The 16,962-nt window shown below is 40.2% G+C and overlaps 1 protein-coding gene across 1 annotated transcript; it reads left to right on the top strand.

Annotated features, from left to right (window-relative positions):
- Positions 1-12,157, top strand: LOC139541354 (endoplasmic reticulum resident protein 27-like). Its single transcript, XM_071345919.1, has 7 exons — positions 1-135; positions 800-886; positions 10,375-10,587; positions 10,717-10,833; positions 11,069-11,194; positions 11,570-11,755; positions 12,083-12,157. The coding sequence occupies exons 1-7, from the start codon at positions 1-3 to the stop codon at positions 12,125-12,127; spliced, it is 909 nt and encodes a 302-aa protein (XP_071202020.1). The 3' UTR covers positions 12,128-12,157.
- Positions 12,158-16,962: the final 4,805 nt, after the last annotated feature.

Genomic DNA, 16,962 nt, shown 5'->3' with positions numbered 1-16,962 from the left:
ATGCTGGGTATCTTTGATGGAATCATGAAGAAGCATGTAAGGAGAGTACAGCCCAAAGACACACGTGTGAACTACCTTGGTAAAAGAATCCAGAACGAAATCATTGAGATGCTGGCAGAAGAGTTCCAGCAGACAGTGAGCTAAAAGCAGCCAGATATGTTTCTATAATTTTGGTCTGCACACCAGACAAGAGCAAAACAGATCAGATGACTACAGTGGTGCATTTTGTTTCAACCGAGGATGATGGGTCAGTGCGCACGAGAGAGCACTTCCTGGAGTTTAGTGAACTACTTGACGCAACGGGGTGGGCATGACAGAGTTGCTCATCTCAAAACTACAGAAACATGGCATCGCCATCATGAACATGAGAGGGCAGAGGTATGACAATGGGGCAAATATGCGGGGGAGGCACAGCGGAGTTCAAAAGAGAGTGCATAATATCAATACAAGGGCATTCTTTTGTGCCATGGAGCACGCACTCACTGAATCTGGTTCTCTCTGATGCATTATCGTGTTGCTTGTAGGCAGCTGAGTTTTTTAACACCATCCAAGAGATTTCGACATTTTTATCTGGAGCTACACACAGCTGTGACGTGCTGAAAGAGCACGTGAAAGATGGACTCCCCTCAGAAAGAGTTTGCAGGTGGTGAGTTTGAACCTTTCACAAGCAGTGGCTTAACTGATCTCAACCAGGGTATTCCTCCAAGACTACCACTCCGATGCAGCTTTCGCTGGCGCATTAGCAAGCGCAAATGAGATGGCAGAGGAGATGTGTATTGTGCCCTGTTTCCGAGTGCAGCCCATTGGCCGTCCCAGGAAGAAGAGGAGTCTGTTTGGCTACGAGGGAGAGGATGAGCCTGTGACTGACCCTCAGCAGAAATTCGAAGTACATTTCTTTAATCAGTTTCTTGATTCTGCTATTCAGTCCGTCAACGAGGGCTTTACGCAGCTCGAATAGCACAGCAGTGTTTTCAGCATCCTGTACAACACCCCACCGTCAAGGACATGGACACTGTAGTGCTTACCAGGGACTCCGCAACACTCGAGAGGGCCCTTACGTACGGGGATTCCAGGGACATCGACACAAAAGAGCTGTGTAATGAGCTCAAAGTCTTGAACAGGAGACTGGTCAGTGAGGCAAAACCACTCGACGCATTGGAGTATATATCCAGACACCAAATGGCCTCCTTGTATCTCAATGCCTATGTTGCCCTGAGAGTTCTTCACACTCCCCGTGACAGTGGCAAGGGGAGAGCGCACATTCTCCAAGCACAAACTACCTGAACTCTACTATGAATCAAGCGACTCAATGGACTCGCCACCATATCAATTGATCATGAATTGTCTTACAAAATCAACCTCCAAAAAGCAGTGCATGCGTTTGCTTCCAGGATGGCCATGTGAGTCAACTTGTCTTGAAGGGAAGTGTTGTTCATACACTCATATTCATTCTATCACTGAGTCATTTATTAAGATTAATTATTTATCGCCTGTTTACTTTGTATACATATATTTTCAAATAGACTACATCCTAATCTCTCTCTCTGTCTCTTTCTCTCTTCCTGTCTCTCGCTCTCTCTTCCTTTGTCGCTCTCTTTCTCACACTCACTCTCTCCATTTGATTTCAGGACCATGGACAGCTAGAAAGAAAACATCGCTGACTGCAATGTAGCTCAACAGCAGAGGAAAGAGGCCACTCTATGCGGGCCACAAATGAAAGAAATGCTGAAACTGATGTTGGACAATCAAATTCAATATGTAAATAAAATACATTTGTTAAGGCTGGGTCATTGACATGAAGCTTATTTTACACTGCTCCAACAAATGAGGCACTTGCTTCCAAAGCTCAAATGATCTGACTCCTTTTTACAGTTCTACAGGAATATTAAATGATATGTTAAATAAAAGTGTAATTTTATTGTGTCGTGGCATGTGTGATAACAGGTGGCATATTTTTTAGTAAGAAACTCGGTTTCCTCATATAGGTAGTTGGCTGCATAGTGATTGCAACATTGTAACTTTCCGGTAAGGGACCTCCTATATGTGCACTCGAGCACCAATCATCGAATTACATATATAACTGGAGCCTATTTCTTCCTATTCAAAAAAATAAGTGGTGAGCCTACCTGTTTGACAGACATAATTGTGCTATCCATAGATGTCGGTATAGCCAAATCCTCTAATACTGTCGCATGTACTCCTTAAATACCTCCGTGAAGGGTTTGGTGTATTTGGTTAAAACCAGGGCTCGAATTGAGTGAGGGTATCCCATACCCTTTGTTAAAGAAAAGGGTAACTACTGTTTGCTTTAAATGTAGAAAAAACTACATACAAGGAATCCAGATTATATAAAGCGTTCTATAACAATGCTTAACTCTGTGATACCTTATGGTAGAAACAAGCGTTCAAATGCCTGCAAAAGAGGTGACTCCGATGCATATGAGAATGTATTGATTCCTCTCTATGCCAATCTGAAGCTGAGCTGCAGCCTATAATATTCGATGAGCTATTCTGTCCCTATTAAAAAAAAAGATGTTTGTTTGAACCCAGGAAGCTTTTAGGGAAGCACTTCTGTTGTTGGGTTGTACAACGGACAAGTAGCCAGCAGTGGAAGCTTACATTTTTCTGCATCGGTGGAGCCTCTGTCTGGGTGGAAAGGTAACTTTTGAAAGTGTCATGATTAGATTCATAAGGATGTCTAAGATGTAATTATTTGCAAACAGCATTGCAAACAAGACACTCTGGTTAGACGTTGGAGAAATGGTAAGTTTGCTTAGTTCTCTGTCCATTCTTCCCTGAAACTTCTATTTTCATTATCCACCTTTCTTTTGAGACTTTTTCAGCACAACATTTTCTCTTGATTTCAAGCTGTTTTTCCCCAATCCCCTCATAAAAAGTTCATCTCACTAATGTAATGGTGACATTGGTGATTTTATCAATGTAATCATTAGGCTATGTTATTGACATTGAATTGATTATATAGCCTACTAACCAGATCTGTTAAAAATGTTGTTTAATTTGTAGAATATGCCTATGAATTGGGCTGCTATTATGTTTGTTCCTGCGACTTTTAGCTTTAAAAAACCTATTGCTGACCCCCTGCTGTACATAGTTTAGCGGGGATAGGAGGGGGGTCGTCAGTTTTTTGTCTTGCCTAGGGCAGCACAACGTCGAGGGCCGGCACTGAATGCAAACATGCATAAAGCCAGCTCAGCCCTGTGAGTTCTGTTATCTATCAGTTGTTGTCTCTTTGTCTGGGTCGAGGAACCCCCCTCTTAATCTAGTCTAAATATAATGAATATGAACAAGTATAAGGTAGCTACAGTTTGACAGGGTTTTCATCCCCCCAGCGCCAGTTTTCTTCAGGAGTTTTTAAAAACCATTTGACTTGATTAGAAAAAACTGGTCCCATCATAGCCCATATAAAACCCTTTTACAACTGATTAATCACTGTCATACCTTATAGGGTCAAGCGTTTTCCTGGTAATGTTAAGGTGACACCAGTCTGCTTGCATTTGTCAGTTATCATCAGGTATGTGGATGATCAGGGCTTTATTCAGGAACGTTTCTTGGGCTACTTTGTCTCAAGTGGGCGACATGTGCAGTCTGTGTTTGACTTTGTGAATTCTGAGATGTCTGAGTTTAACTTCATGGAGAAACCCTTTGCCCAAACCTACGATGGCGCAGATATAATGGAATGTATCTGCTATTTGTATTTTCAGATAAATCCTCTACTAATTCCTGATTAAGAGATCTGGGGAAGTGTACCAAAAAATGTCTGTAGCATTGAAGGTCCCTAAGAACACAGTGTCCTCCATCGTTTATAAATAGAAGAAGTTTGGAACCACCAAGACTCTTCCTAGAGCTGGCCGCCGGGCCAAACTGAGCAATCGGGGGAGAAGGGCCTTGGTCAGGGAGGTGACCAAGAACCCGATTGTCACTCTGACAGAGCTCTATATTTCCTCTGGAGGTCCATCTCTGCAGCACTCCACCAATCAGGGCTTTATGGTAGAGTGGCGAGGTGGAAGCCTCTCCTCAGTAAAAGGCACATCACAGCCGGTTTGGAGTTTGCCAAAAAACACTCAAAGACTATAAAACCATGAGAACAAGATTCTCTAGTCTGATTAAACCAAGATTGAACTCTTTGGCTTGAATGCCAAGCGCCATGTCTGGAGGAAACCTGGCACCATTGATTGGCCCAGCCATAGCCCGGACTTGAACACGATCAAACATCTCCGGAGAGACCTGAATATAGCTGTGCAGCAACGCTCCACATCCAACCTGACAGAGCTTGAGAGGATCTGCAGAGAGGAAAGGTAGAACCTTTCATTTGTAAATCATTATTATAACGCAAATGAAACCTAGAGTTCGGTTTATATAGCCATGGGGGAATGAAAAAAGTTGTGTATGTATTTGTTTGTGAAGATCTTAGATTACATGTAAAAAAAAACGAATCAATAAAAAATAAAAAAGGAATACTAAAATAGCCAATGTATCGTCATGTTGTATACATCATAACCCGAGGGGGGTCGAAATTGTTGTTCAAATGTTGCATGTACAGTTTTTAGTATCTACATATTGTGTTATATGTTAGAATGTCTAATTAACAACTATATGGTATACATTAATAATATTGTTTTGTCAGAAATATATAAATATAATGATAAATATCATCTCTTCAGTGGGTCATATGATTGAGTGTAGTCTGGCCCAGGAGTGTGAAGGTGAACGGAAAGGCTCTGGAGCAACGAACCGCCCTTGCTGTCTCTGCCTGGCCGGATCCCCTCTCTCCACTGGGATTCTCTGCCTCTAACCCTATTACAGGGGCTGAGTCACTGGCTTACTGGTGCTCTTCCACGCCGTCCCTAGGAGGGGTGCGTCACTTGAGTGGGTTGAGTCACTGACGGGATCTTCCTATCTGGGTTGGCGCCCCCCCTTGGGTTGTGCCGTGGCGGAGATCTTTGTGGGCTATACTCGGTCTTGTCTCAGGATGGTAAGTTGGTGGTTGAAGATATCGCTCTAGTGGTGTGGGGGCTGTGCTTTGGCAAAGTGGGTGGGGTTATATCCTGCCTGTTTGGCCCTGTCCGGGGGTATCATCGGATGGGGCCACAGTGTCTCCTGACCACTCCTGTCTCAGCCTCCAGTATTTATGCTGCAGTAGTTTATGTGTCGGGGGGCTAGGGTCAGTCTGTTATATCTGGAGTACTTCTCCTGTCTTATCCGGTGTCCTGTGTGAATTTAAGTATGCTCTCTCTAATTCTCTCTTTCTCTCTTTCTTTCTTTCTTTCTTTCTTTCTTTCTTTCTTTCTTTCTTTCTTTCTTTCTCTCTCTCGGAGGACCTGAGCCCTAGGACCATGCCTCAGGACTACCTGGCATGATGACTCCTTGCTGTCCCCAGTCCACCTGGCCGTGCTGCTGCTCCAGTTTCAACAGTTCTGCATGCGGCTATGGAACCCTGACCTGTTCACCGGACGTGCTACCTGTCCCAGACCTGCTGTTTTTAACTCTTTAGAGACAGCAGGAACGGTAGAGATACTCTTAATGATCGGCTCTGAAAAGCCAACTGACATTTACTCCTGAGGTGCTGACTTGTTGCACCCTCGACAACTACTGTGATTATTATTATTTGACCATGCTGGTCATTTATGAACATTTGAACATCTTGGCCATGTTCTGTTATAATCTCCACCCGGCACAGCCAGAAGAGGACTGGCCACCCCTCATAGCCTGGTTCCTCTCTAGGTTTCTTCCTAGGTTTTGGCCTTTCTAGGGAGAAGCCACCGTGCTTCTACACCTGCATTGCTTGCTGTTTGGGGTTTTAGGCTGGGTTCCGTACAGCACTTTGAGATATCAGCTGATGTAAAATACATTTGATTTGATGAAAAAGTTTTACCTGCACCTGTATCGCCCGCCCTGCTGATCATGCTCTATCTGAACTACATTACGCTTTCATTATTTTGCAGAAAACCTTTATTGCCCTTAAATTATTATTGAATACATGGAAAACTAAGTATATGTTGTTTTCTAGAGTACACAAAAATGATTTTAACGATTGAAGTGTACGTACCTCGTACGGTCTATCAGTATATACGTTAAGTTGTCTTTTTAAAAAACATATTGATGAGTTAGTTAATTAAGATGCTGAATATAAAAATGGGCTTCTTCTATAGAAATAGGTCAGGCCTCTTGCTTAATAGTACAAAGCAGATAACTAGACTATTGCAAAATCATCTATATGAATGCAGCTGCCACTTCATTAAAGCCTTTAGATGCATTTGACCCTAGAGCACTTTGTTTTATTATGGGTCCAGGTTCAGTACACATCCCTGCATTCTCTATCGTAAAGTAGGCGACCCTCTTTGAGGTCACGTAGGTCAATTCGTTGCTCTCTTTGCCTTTATAAAGCTCTTTCACATACTGTAAACTCCCTCTGTAGCTAACATTTACAATAACCATTAGATGTACGAGTCAGAGTTATCATACACAGTGTCAGGGATTGCTAACTCTGGAAATCCCTTTGGTCTGTACAGAGTTCGGTAAATCAGCTCTTTGCCCCTTACTTGTGGAATAATCTCCAAGCTTCTCTAAACAGTGATGTTTTGGTGTCTCTAGGTTAATTCAGACTGCTGAATGAGGCCTGTTTCAACTTACTTACAAAACCTCTAAAGGCATTTGTGAAACCATTCAGTCATGGATGTATGTAAACATATTTAATACATATTGCTTGTTACAGAAGAATACTGTTGTACATTGAATAGCCATTCATCACTGTTACACCTTCTTGATGTGATGGTTCTCTATGTCTGGACATGTTTATAATCCACATAGTGTGAATAGTGGTTTCCAAGAAGTTATTACCACCCTAAACCTGAATCTGAAATGACCTTTATGATCTTTCTTACCACTATTACTTTGGGGTTCTAGTCCCCCTCTTTCAAAAGCCCCACTGTGATCAAATCTTTAACATTCATGATCCTTCACTATATTTATCCCTAAACCTCCCACAAGAACTATTGTCTATTGCTATTCTCAATGACCTTACTGCCAATATGAAAGTTTTATACACAGCTAAATACAATGTTGGAGACAGTTTCCTGTCTTTCGTTATGCAAACATTTATTAGATTATATTTCTCATTAAGAATACTGTTGTTTTAATTATATATGGCTCACGCTTTGCTTTGGTCATGTGTTCTCTTGTGGGTCTATGATTTTAATTACAATATAGACATTTTGTTCTTAGCTCAATTACTTAAAAGTGCATGTGGTCCCACCTGTAACGCCCGTAGTCGGGAGAAAGAGAAGAGGACCAAGGTGCAGCGTGGTAAGTGTTCATATTACCTTTAATAAAATACGAAACACTTGCCGAAACAACAAAAACGACAAACGAACAGTCCTGTAAGGTGAACACACAAAACACTAAACAACCACCCACAAACACAGGTGGGAACAGGCTACCTAAGTATGGTTCTCAATCAGAGACAACGATAGACAGCTGCCTCTGATTGAGAACCATATCAGGCCAAACACATAGAAATACAAAACAAGGACAACATAGAACACCAGACATAGAATGCCCACCCAACCTCACGCCCTGACCAACCAAAATAGAGACATAAAAAGGATCTCTACGGTCAGGGCGTGACACCACCCCTCCCATGTGTTCCCAGGTACATATTTGGGAGCTCATATTCATTCAGGATGTAAGGCTTACTAGTTATGGCAAATGTTAGGAAAACTTGGTTGTTGTAACAAAACAAAAAACAAAACAAAAAAACAGCAAAGTTTTATACTTTGACCACATTTTTTCAAATACCTTTTATTTGGGTCTTTTTAATTTACTACGTTGATTGGCTCCAGCCCTTGGAAGCTCGGTACATGTACAAAGAAAAATAACACAATTCAACAATTGATGGATGGTGACTAAAATAATGACATTGCCAGTAGTCATGTTAAGGTTTTCAATGTTTTATTGGTGGAGTTTATGGATTTGCATGTGGCTGTGCATTATATGGTGCCGGCATAGGAAAGAGGATCTGATCATGCGTATTGGTATTCTTGATCAAGTCTTGAACCAAAAAGACACACAACTGTTATGGGGTTAATTCCACATCTGCTTGCATTGCTTGGTAGTGTATTATCATGGTATGAGACAACATAAATAATACAATTTAAGTTAAGTAAAAATAAACGATATTATCCTAAATTGAGAGATGAATAAAAAATGTGTTATCACATCAACATCATCAAAAATCTTTCACAATGTACCTGTTTTCAGTATAGAATGACATGTATACAGATTATATTATTCAAGGTTTGAAATGAACACAATGAGAAGTGATTTTGTAACAACAGTTTTGAATGGGTAATTGTATCAAATATATATCATTGTATGTTTTAATTAGCTCTCATATAAACTGTTTTCATCACTGCCTTGTAAACCCATTCTTGTAAGTTGGAGCTACTGTACGTGATTGTCTGGGGCTGCTGTACAGATTTGAGCACTTGCCAAGATGTTGACATTTCTGGGTATGTCTCACCTGTAACATGATATTAGTAAAGATTATGATGGTAATAATAATATTGTTATATTATATTTATAATAATAAAAATCTGTCAATCAACCATATGTATTTCTTAAAAGCCTTTTTTTGCATCAGCAGTTGTCACAAAGCGTTTTAGAGATACCCAGTCTAAAAATCCAAGACCCATCAATGCATTTGTCGAAGCACAGTCTCTAGGAAACAATCCCTAAAGTCATAAACCTAGGATTACAGTTTTTCTCAATTGCTAAAACACTAAAATCCATTGGCTGAAGACAGTTCTCAGTTGCCTGGACTCATTTAGCTAATTATGCAGTCTGTTGTCAATACCTTAAACCATTTCGCATGGTAAAACACAATTTGCAGATCTCACGTAGACTTTTCAGCAAAACTCTAAACACATTCTCATTCTCAAAACACATTCTGCACTCTAATGCACATGTCATCCATACTGGTAAACACACATGTCATTGATTGAACACAACCACTCAAAATTGATTTAACATCAGTTTCCACCGAGCTGCTCAGGTAAGGGAATGGTTTAACATCAATGGGCAGTTTATGAACTTGTACCTCCCTCCATACTCGCCTTTCCTGAATCCGATTGAGGATTTTTTCTCCTCTTGGAGATGGAAAGTGTATGATAGACAACCCTACACCAGAGTAAATCTGCTGCAAGCCATGGATTTAGCCTGTGGTGATATAGGTGAGGAATCATGTCAGGGCTGGATACGGCACACAAGAGGCTTCTTCCCCGTTGCCTCAGGAGGGACAATATTGCTTGTGATGTCGACGAAGTGCTCTGGCCTGACCCAGCCCAAAGACAAGAAGAAGCACATTGATCACATGTTTACTCCTTTGATTTTTGGCCCTTTTAGTATTGTATACTGTAGTACAGTGCATTGTAGGCTGTATACTGTACAATGGACAAATTGTATGGCCCTGAACATTGTGCTTTCCATTTATTAATAACAGTACTGACTGCTCAATAGATTTTGACTGGTTGCTGGTTCATATCAACCAAGAACAAGAATTACAGTATCACAGAGACAAAGGACAAGTTTGTGAGATGCAGGGTACAGTACTGTAAAAATAGGGGTACAAGGAGGAGGAAGAACAAAAAACAAAATTGCAAAGAGCAAAGCAGAGTAGTAATTTCAGATCAATTTTGAGCTACTTTGATGTAACATGTTTTATATAACATGTCATCAAAAGACAATGACGGAAAAATATGAATATTTTTTTAGATTAAAAATGTACTTCTCCCTGAGAATTGTATGTTTTGAACAATGTGTTTTCTATTTTTCAGTGTATTGTTTACTGACTGCTTGAGAGTGTATATCATTTTGATCACTTTGTTTATGATTTGAGAGCAGTGTTTGATTTTGAACACAGGTAAAACTGTTTTGAGGCGAATGTTTCATTTTGCGAGAGGTGTCAGAGGTTATGTAAATAGTGCTTGAAGATGAGGTTTTGGGTTTAATGTTTTCAGGAAATGGAGCAAGGTTTCTGAAATTGTGTTTTAGCAATTGAGAAAACTGTAATAATTCCCTAAAAATTGGATGTCATTGTATTTAATAACTGTTGCAATACAAAACATTGAAACCTTGTTAAATATTTGTTACTTTGGTATATATTGAGTGAATGTTAAATGGTGGACTGCCGTGTACCTGTTGGGGACCAAAATATTATTTCAAGACATTCTTTGAGGATGATTGTATGACAAATACAAGGGACCAAAATATTATTCACTGAAATTCACTTGGGCTAAGTGGCCATTTGAATCTCAAAAACAGACTTCAATAGTATATCACTGTAGTGAGTGTTATTAGACTCGAACATTCTCTCTCCCTCTCTGTCTGCCCCCTCTCTCTCGCCATCTCTTTCCCTCTCTCTCTCAGACTCCCTCAGAGGAGACTTTTGGCTACAAGGAGCTTGTGGAGGCAGCTAAGACTGTGAAGCATATCCCTGTGGCTCTGTACAGCGATAAGGAGGCATGGGCCAAACTCAGCATCGTGTCTGACGCTATCGCCATCTTCAGAAAGGTAAACTACTACACCACACCTTTCACTTTGTCCATCAGAAATCACCTGCTTGGCTCCCGTTACAACAACTTTGACAACAAATTTATGAAAAAATATCAACTGAAAAATGTGATCTATGTGTGTGTTCAGGCAGATAACCACCAAGACAACCTTCAGCTCTCTGAGACCAAGAAAGTGGAGGCGGACGGCCTTGCTCGCTTTATCACCATGAACGAGCTTCGCTACATCACCGAGTACAACCAAGTGGTAGTCACTGACCACAGCACTGTTCATCTACACCTTACACACTACTCTATACAACAGCACCTATTAACAGTTATACCAGCCTTGTCATGATTACACCTTGCCATCACATCTTTGTATTATTAGCCTTTCATGTTCAGTCATATAACCAGACTATACCTACAGACAGTTAATGTACTGTCACATGCTTGTGTTGATATCTATTTCCTATAGCTCTCTCTCTCTCCTCTCTTCTCAGACAGCAGTGGGTCTGTTCCAGTCTGAGGTGAAGGCACACCTCCTGCTCTTCATCAACAGAGGGAGTGGTGACTATAAAGAGCTCAAGGACCGACTAGGAGCTCTGGCCCCAGAATTTGTTGGCGAGGTGAGAGCAGGCAAGCAGCAACTGGACCTGAAAAGAGCGACTGAACAAAACCTCTGTTATATCGGCCATTTGATTCAAATCTTGAGATAATGTCCCTAATCCCCTATTTGGAATCGGTTCTTTTGAATCAACTATTTAATTGAATCTTGAATTTAATATGTAAATTGGATCATTGGAGTCAGATGTTTTGAACTGCTCTGTGAACTGAGAAAACCCTTACCAAATGCAGGAGATAAGGAACTGCCCATCAACAAAATTCATATATATATTGAACTACTCGTCAATAAAATCACAGATTTTAGTTTTAGTTTCTGTTGTCAAACGTATTTGCTACAGTGTGCTCTACTGAATATTACCATGATTTATTTGCCACAGTTCCTGTTTGTGCTGGTACACGGGGTGAGGTCCAATGAGAAATCTCTGGGCTACTTCGGCCTGACTTCACGTGACCTTCCCATTTACGACGGCGACTCAGATATGAAGTGGCTCATGCCCGAGGGAGAGATCTCCACCGAGCGTGTGCGGGAATTCTGCCAGTCACTCATACTAGGCAATCTCAAGGTCAGAGGTCAAAACAAACCTGAGTTCAAATAGTATTGGTTCTCTTTCAAATGCCTTTGAGGTTTGATTGAGCCTGCCTGGAGTGCCAGATGGACAGGGTTTGCACTTTTTGGACTATTCTATTGGTTCCATTGTGCCAGGCAAGCTCAATTAAGAGCAGGTAAATACGTATTTGAAAGAAAACAAATACTATTTGAACCCATATCTATGGCGCAGTATACGTTTCAGTGGCTTTGATAATATGTAGAAAGAGGCAATAAATTATACTGTGTGGCCTCCATTTAATGTATCTATATTGCTTCTCAAAAACTTTTTTCATCTTTTTAGGAGGTGAAGCAGGCAGGAGAACCTGATCCTAAAACGGAGTTGTAAAATAAACAAATAAAGGAATGTAAATAATTAGCTTTATGACAATAATTGTGTCTTTTTTGGTCAGTATTGATTTCTGCCTGAATCTTATGTAGGCTATGTGTGTGCTCTGGTGGGCACTGTATGTGTTTGTGAGGACTGCCATCTGCCATCTGCGAGTTGACAACAGCTCAGTGGCTACTCACCACTGAGATTATGGATGTGATGGTTACAATAGCAACTGACTGACCTCAGTAGACTAATAGGGCCTGGAGGGTCTAACAGAGAAAGAAGAATTGGAATCTGTCTTCAGAAAAAATAACAGTTGAGGATTTCAAATGCAATCACAAAGAAACAACAAATACAATAGAATATGATGCAGTATACTACAATACAATACAGATTTGTGTATTTACATGCAAATGCTACATTTAAGTGCAGACCTGTGTTCAAATACATGTACAGGATATTTGAGTGTCTGGTATATAAAACACTTTTTCAAATACACAGCCCAAAACAAGAACTTTTATTTTTGTATTTGAGTGGTTATTTGTAAAAGCCAAATAGTCTGCCAAATTGTATTATTTGACAGTATTTTTAAATTCTTATGTAAATTCATGAGAGTATATTTGAGTTTTTCAAATGCTTTAAGTGTATTTCCAAATATATAAAAAAATTCAACTACTTATCTTTTGAAATAAAAGATCAGAATACTTCGAATGTATGAGCAATTAATTGAAATATTTTAAATACAGTGGCAAGAAAAAGTATGTGAGCCGTTTGGAATTACCTGGATTTCTGCATAAATTGGTCATAAAATTGGATCTGATCTTCATCTAAGTCACAACAACAGACAAACACAGTCTGTTTAAACTAATAACACAAACAATTATATGTTGTCATGTCTTTATTGAACTCACCGTGTAAACATTCACAGTATAGGGTGGGAAAAGTATGTGAAATGTTGGATTTAATAACTGGTTGACCCTCCTTTGGCAGCAATAAACTCAACCAAATGTTTTCTGTAGACCTGCACAGCGGTCAGGAGGAATTTTTGGACCATTCATCTTTACAAAACTGTTTCAGTTCAGCAATATTCTGAAGCACACTGTGTTTGTCTATTGTTGTGACTAAGATGAAGATCAGATAACATTTTATGACAAATTTCTGCAGACATCCAGGTAATTCCAAAGGGTTCACATACTTTTTCTTTCCACTGTAGTATTTGAACCCAGATCTGATTAAGTTACGTACAGTTGAAGTCGGAAGTTTACATACACCTTAGCCAAATACATTTAAACTCATTTTTCCACAATTCCTGACATTTAATCCTAGTAAAAAATTGCTGTTTTAGGTCAGTTAGGATCACCACTTTTTTTTAAGAATGTGAAATGTCAGAATAATAGTAGAGAAAATTATTTATTTCAGCTTTTATTTCTTTCATCACATTCCCAGTGAGTCAGAAGTTTACATACACTCAATTAGTATTTGGTAGCATTGCCTTTAAATTGTTTAACTTGGGTCAAACGTTTCGGGTAGCCTTCCACAAGCTTCCCATAATAAGTTGGGTGAATTTTGGCCCATTCCTCCTGACAGAGCTGGTGTAACTGGGTCAGGTTTGTAGGCCTCCTTGCTCGCATGTGCTTTTTCAGTTCTGCCCACACATTTTCTATAGGATTGAGGTCAGGGCTTTGTGATGGCCATTCGAATACCTTGACTTTGTTGTCCTTAAGCCATTTTGCCAGAATTTGGAAGTATGCTTGGGGTCATTGTCCATTTGGAAGACCCATATGCGACCAAGCTTTAACTTCCGGACTGATGTCTTGAGATGCTGCTTCAATATATCCACATAATTTTCCTACCTCATTCTGCCATCTATTTTGTGAAGTGCAGCAGTCCCTCCTGCAGCAAAGCACCCCCACAACATGATGCTGCGACCCCCGTGCTTCATGGTCGGGATGGTATTCTTCGGCTTGCAAGCCTCCCTATTTTTCCTCTAAACATGACGATGGTCATTATGGCCAAATAGTTCTATTTTTGTTTCATCAGACCAGAGGACATTTCTCCAAAAAGTACGATCTTTGTCCCCATGTGCAGTTGCAAAACATAGTCTGGCTTTTTTATGGTGGTTTTGGAGCAGTGGCTTCCTCCTTGCTGAGCAGCCTTTCAGGTTATGTTGATATAGGACTCGTTTCACTGTGGACATAGATACTTTTGTACCTGTTTCCTCCAGCATCTTCACAAGGTCCTTTGCTGTTGTTCTGGGATTGATTTGCACTTTTCGCACCAAAGTACGTTCAACTCTAGGAGACAGAACGCGTCTCCTTCCTGAGCGGTATGATAGCTGTGTGGTCCCATGGTGTTTATACTTGCATACTATTGTTTGTACAGATGAACGCGGTACCTTCAGGTCTTTGGAAATTGCTCCCAAGGATGAACTAGACTTGTGGAGGTCTACCATTTTCTTTCTGAGGTCTTGGCTGATTTCTTTTGATTTTCCCATAATGTCAAGCAAAGAGGCACTGAGTTTGAAGGTAGGCCTTGAAATACATCCACAGGTACACCTCCAAATGAATCAAATTATGTCAATTAGCCCATCAGAAGCTTCTAATGCCATGACATCATTTTATGGAATTTTCCAAGCTGTTTAAAGGCACAGTCAACTTAGTGTATGTAAACTTCTGACCCACTGGAATTGTGATACAGTGAATTATAAGTGAAATAATCTGTCTGTAAACAATTGTTGGAAAAATGACTTGTGTCATGCACAAAGTAGATATCCTAACCGGCTTGCCAAAACTATAGTTTGTAAACAAGAAATGTGTGGAATAGTTGAAAAACGAGTTTTAATGACTCCAACTTAAGTGTATGTAAACTTCCGACTTCAACTGTACATGAAAGATCCAGTCACTGTTGGCCAGCCTACAGCAGTGGAAGAGGGGAGTGAGTGCAGATTTCTAGACATTAAGGGCCGTACAATAAAGTAAAGAAGGATTGGAGCACTTGGGGTGAATATAAAAGACCAGAAAAAAGACCAGATTATCTGACTGCTGTGCTGAAAGAAACAGGAGAAGAAAACAACACACCAAAGAGAAGGAAAAGTTGATCCAAATAAATTCCTTAAAAAGTGGATGGGAATTTTCAAGGCAAAGACTTGGAATTAAGGATAATTAGTAGGGATGGAGTGCCAAGCGGAAACATCAGACAGAATAGGGAAAATACTACTTGGCAGATGTTGAGTTTGAAAGGGCTGGAGATGTATGCATAGCTACAGTATCTAAACAGCTGCATTCGAGTGTCTGTGTTTGTGGATGTGTACTGCAATCAAAGTTGAGACAACATTGGAAAAAATGCGTCCACAAAAGAGGGTAGACGATCAGAGGATGATGTGATGGGTTGTTGTCTTGTGTTTTATTTCATCCACATGAGGGAGACATTTCATGGAGATAGTGGGCACCTTCTAGGGGATCACTGTTGTCAAGTCGGTGACAATTGTTGGTCACCTCCTTTGAAAGTGTGTTGCATTCTAGGGCTAAAACATTTCTGACGTGGGTCTATATGTAGACTGCATGAACTTGACAAAAGTCATGTGATCAAAGGTCATGAAGATTTGACTCCAAGTTTCTGCAGTTGCTCTTCACCAACCTCCTCCTGCATCCATCACCTGCATTGTGGGTGGCTCTATTGTCAACCAATCATTAGTGTTTTTGTTCGACCCATGCAAATGTGACCAAAAACATGACTGAAACAGGAACCAACTTGCTAAAATTCATGTGTAGCCTACAGTGCATAAATTAATGATGTGATTGAGGCTCTCTCTCATTTATTGATTGTATAATGTACACACTAATTATTTCAGGTTTGTTAGTGGGTGTTGGAGACACGTTTTTTTGACAATATAAAGGAAACCTTTTATAAACAATGGCAACACTGCCATGGTGATCTGAGCCTTGCTGTTGGAAAACGACATTAGTATCCAAATTTCAGTTGTCGCAGATGCACCTCTCCTGACTTTACTTCTTGACTTTGGTCTACAGTCAGTTGCTTTAGCCCTGCCACTCAAACCAGCCCTACTATATGTTTGCCTCTGAAAAATTAAAGACTCAGATCATCAAAAGCCTATGTGTGTGCAGTGTTTGCATAATGTGAGTGTTTAATTGGCATCTGTCTGAATTCAGAATTTGTCAAAGATGTTGCACTATGTGCAAATGAAACTGTTAATCATCTAATGTTGCTATGCTGAATGAAAAGAAGGCTGTGTAAAATAATGTTGCCTAACTGCTCATATAGCCTCTAATCTTCAAATGAACCAAGTGAATTTTGTACAAGCAATAATTTAAACCGATCAATGAAGTGCCAAGACAAAATGTGTTTCCTACTTTAGAGCAGGGGTGTCAAACTCATTCCATGGAGGGCCTAGTGTCTGTAGGTTTTTGTTTTTTCCTTTCAATTAAGACCTAGACAACTACTGTAGGTGAGGGGAGTAATTAGTGGCCTTAACCTGTCAGGAACTCAATTAGAGAATCAACCACACCTGAGTAAATTACTGCATTCCAAATCAACCCCTAGCCCCTACACCTATCACTTAGTCACTTATGGGCATTTGAAACGATCAGATAGGTTAAAGCAATATGGTAATTGCTTCACCTTGCCTTCTGATAGGCTGGATGCAATTGTGGCCATATTGCTTAAACCTATTCAATCATTTCTGATTCACAGAAGTGTTTAGGCCAGGGTGTAGGATTTAGGGGTCAATTTGGAATTAGGAATCAAATGTAGTTCAGGGGCTTACAGCTGTCCTTAATTAGCCAATGACATTAGAAGGGTCTGGGATTTGTTTAAAAGGAGCAACCAAAAAG

Source organism: Salvelinus alpinus, chromosome 2 (assembly GCF_045679555.1).
Source record: "Salvelinus alpinus chromosome 2, SLU_Salpinus.1, whole genome shotgun sequence".
In the NCBI taxonomy this organism is placed as follows: domain Eukaryota; kingdom Metazoa; phylum Chordata; class Actinopteri; order Salmoniformes; family Salmonidae; genus Salvelinus; species Salvelinus alpinus.
Note: the sequence above shows the minus strand (reverse complement) of the source record. Positions and strands in the feature narration are given on the sequence as shown.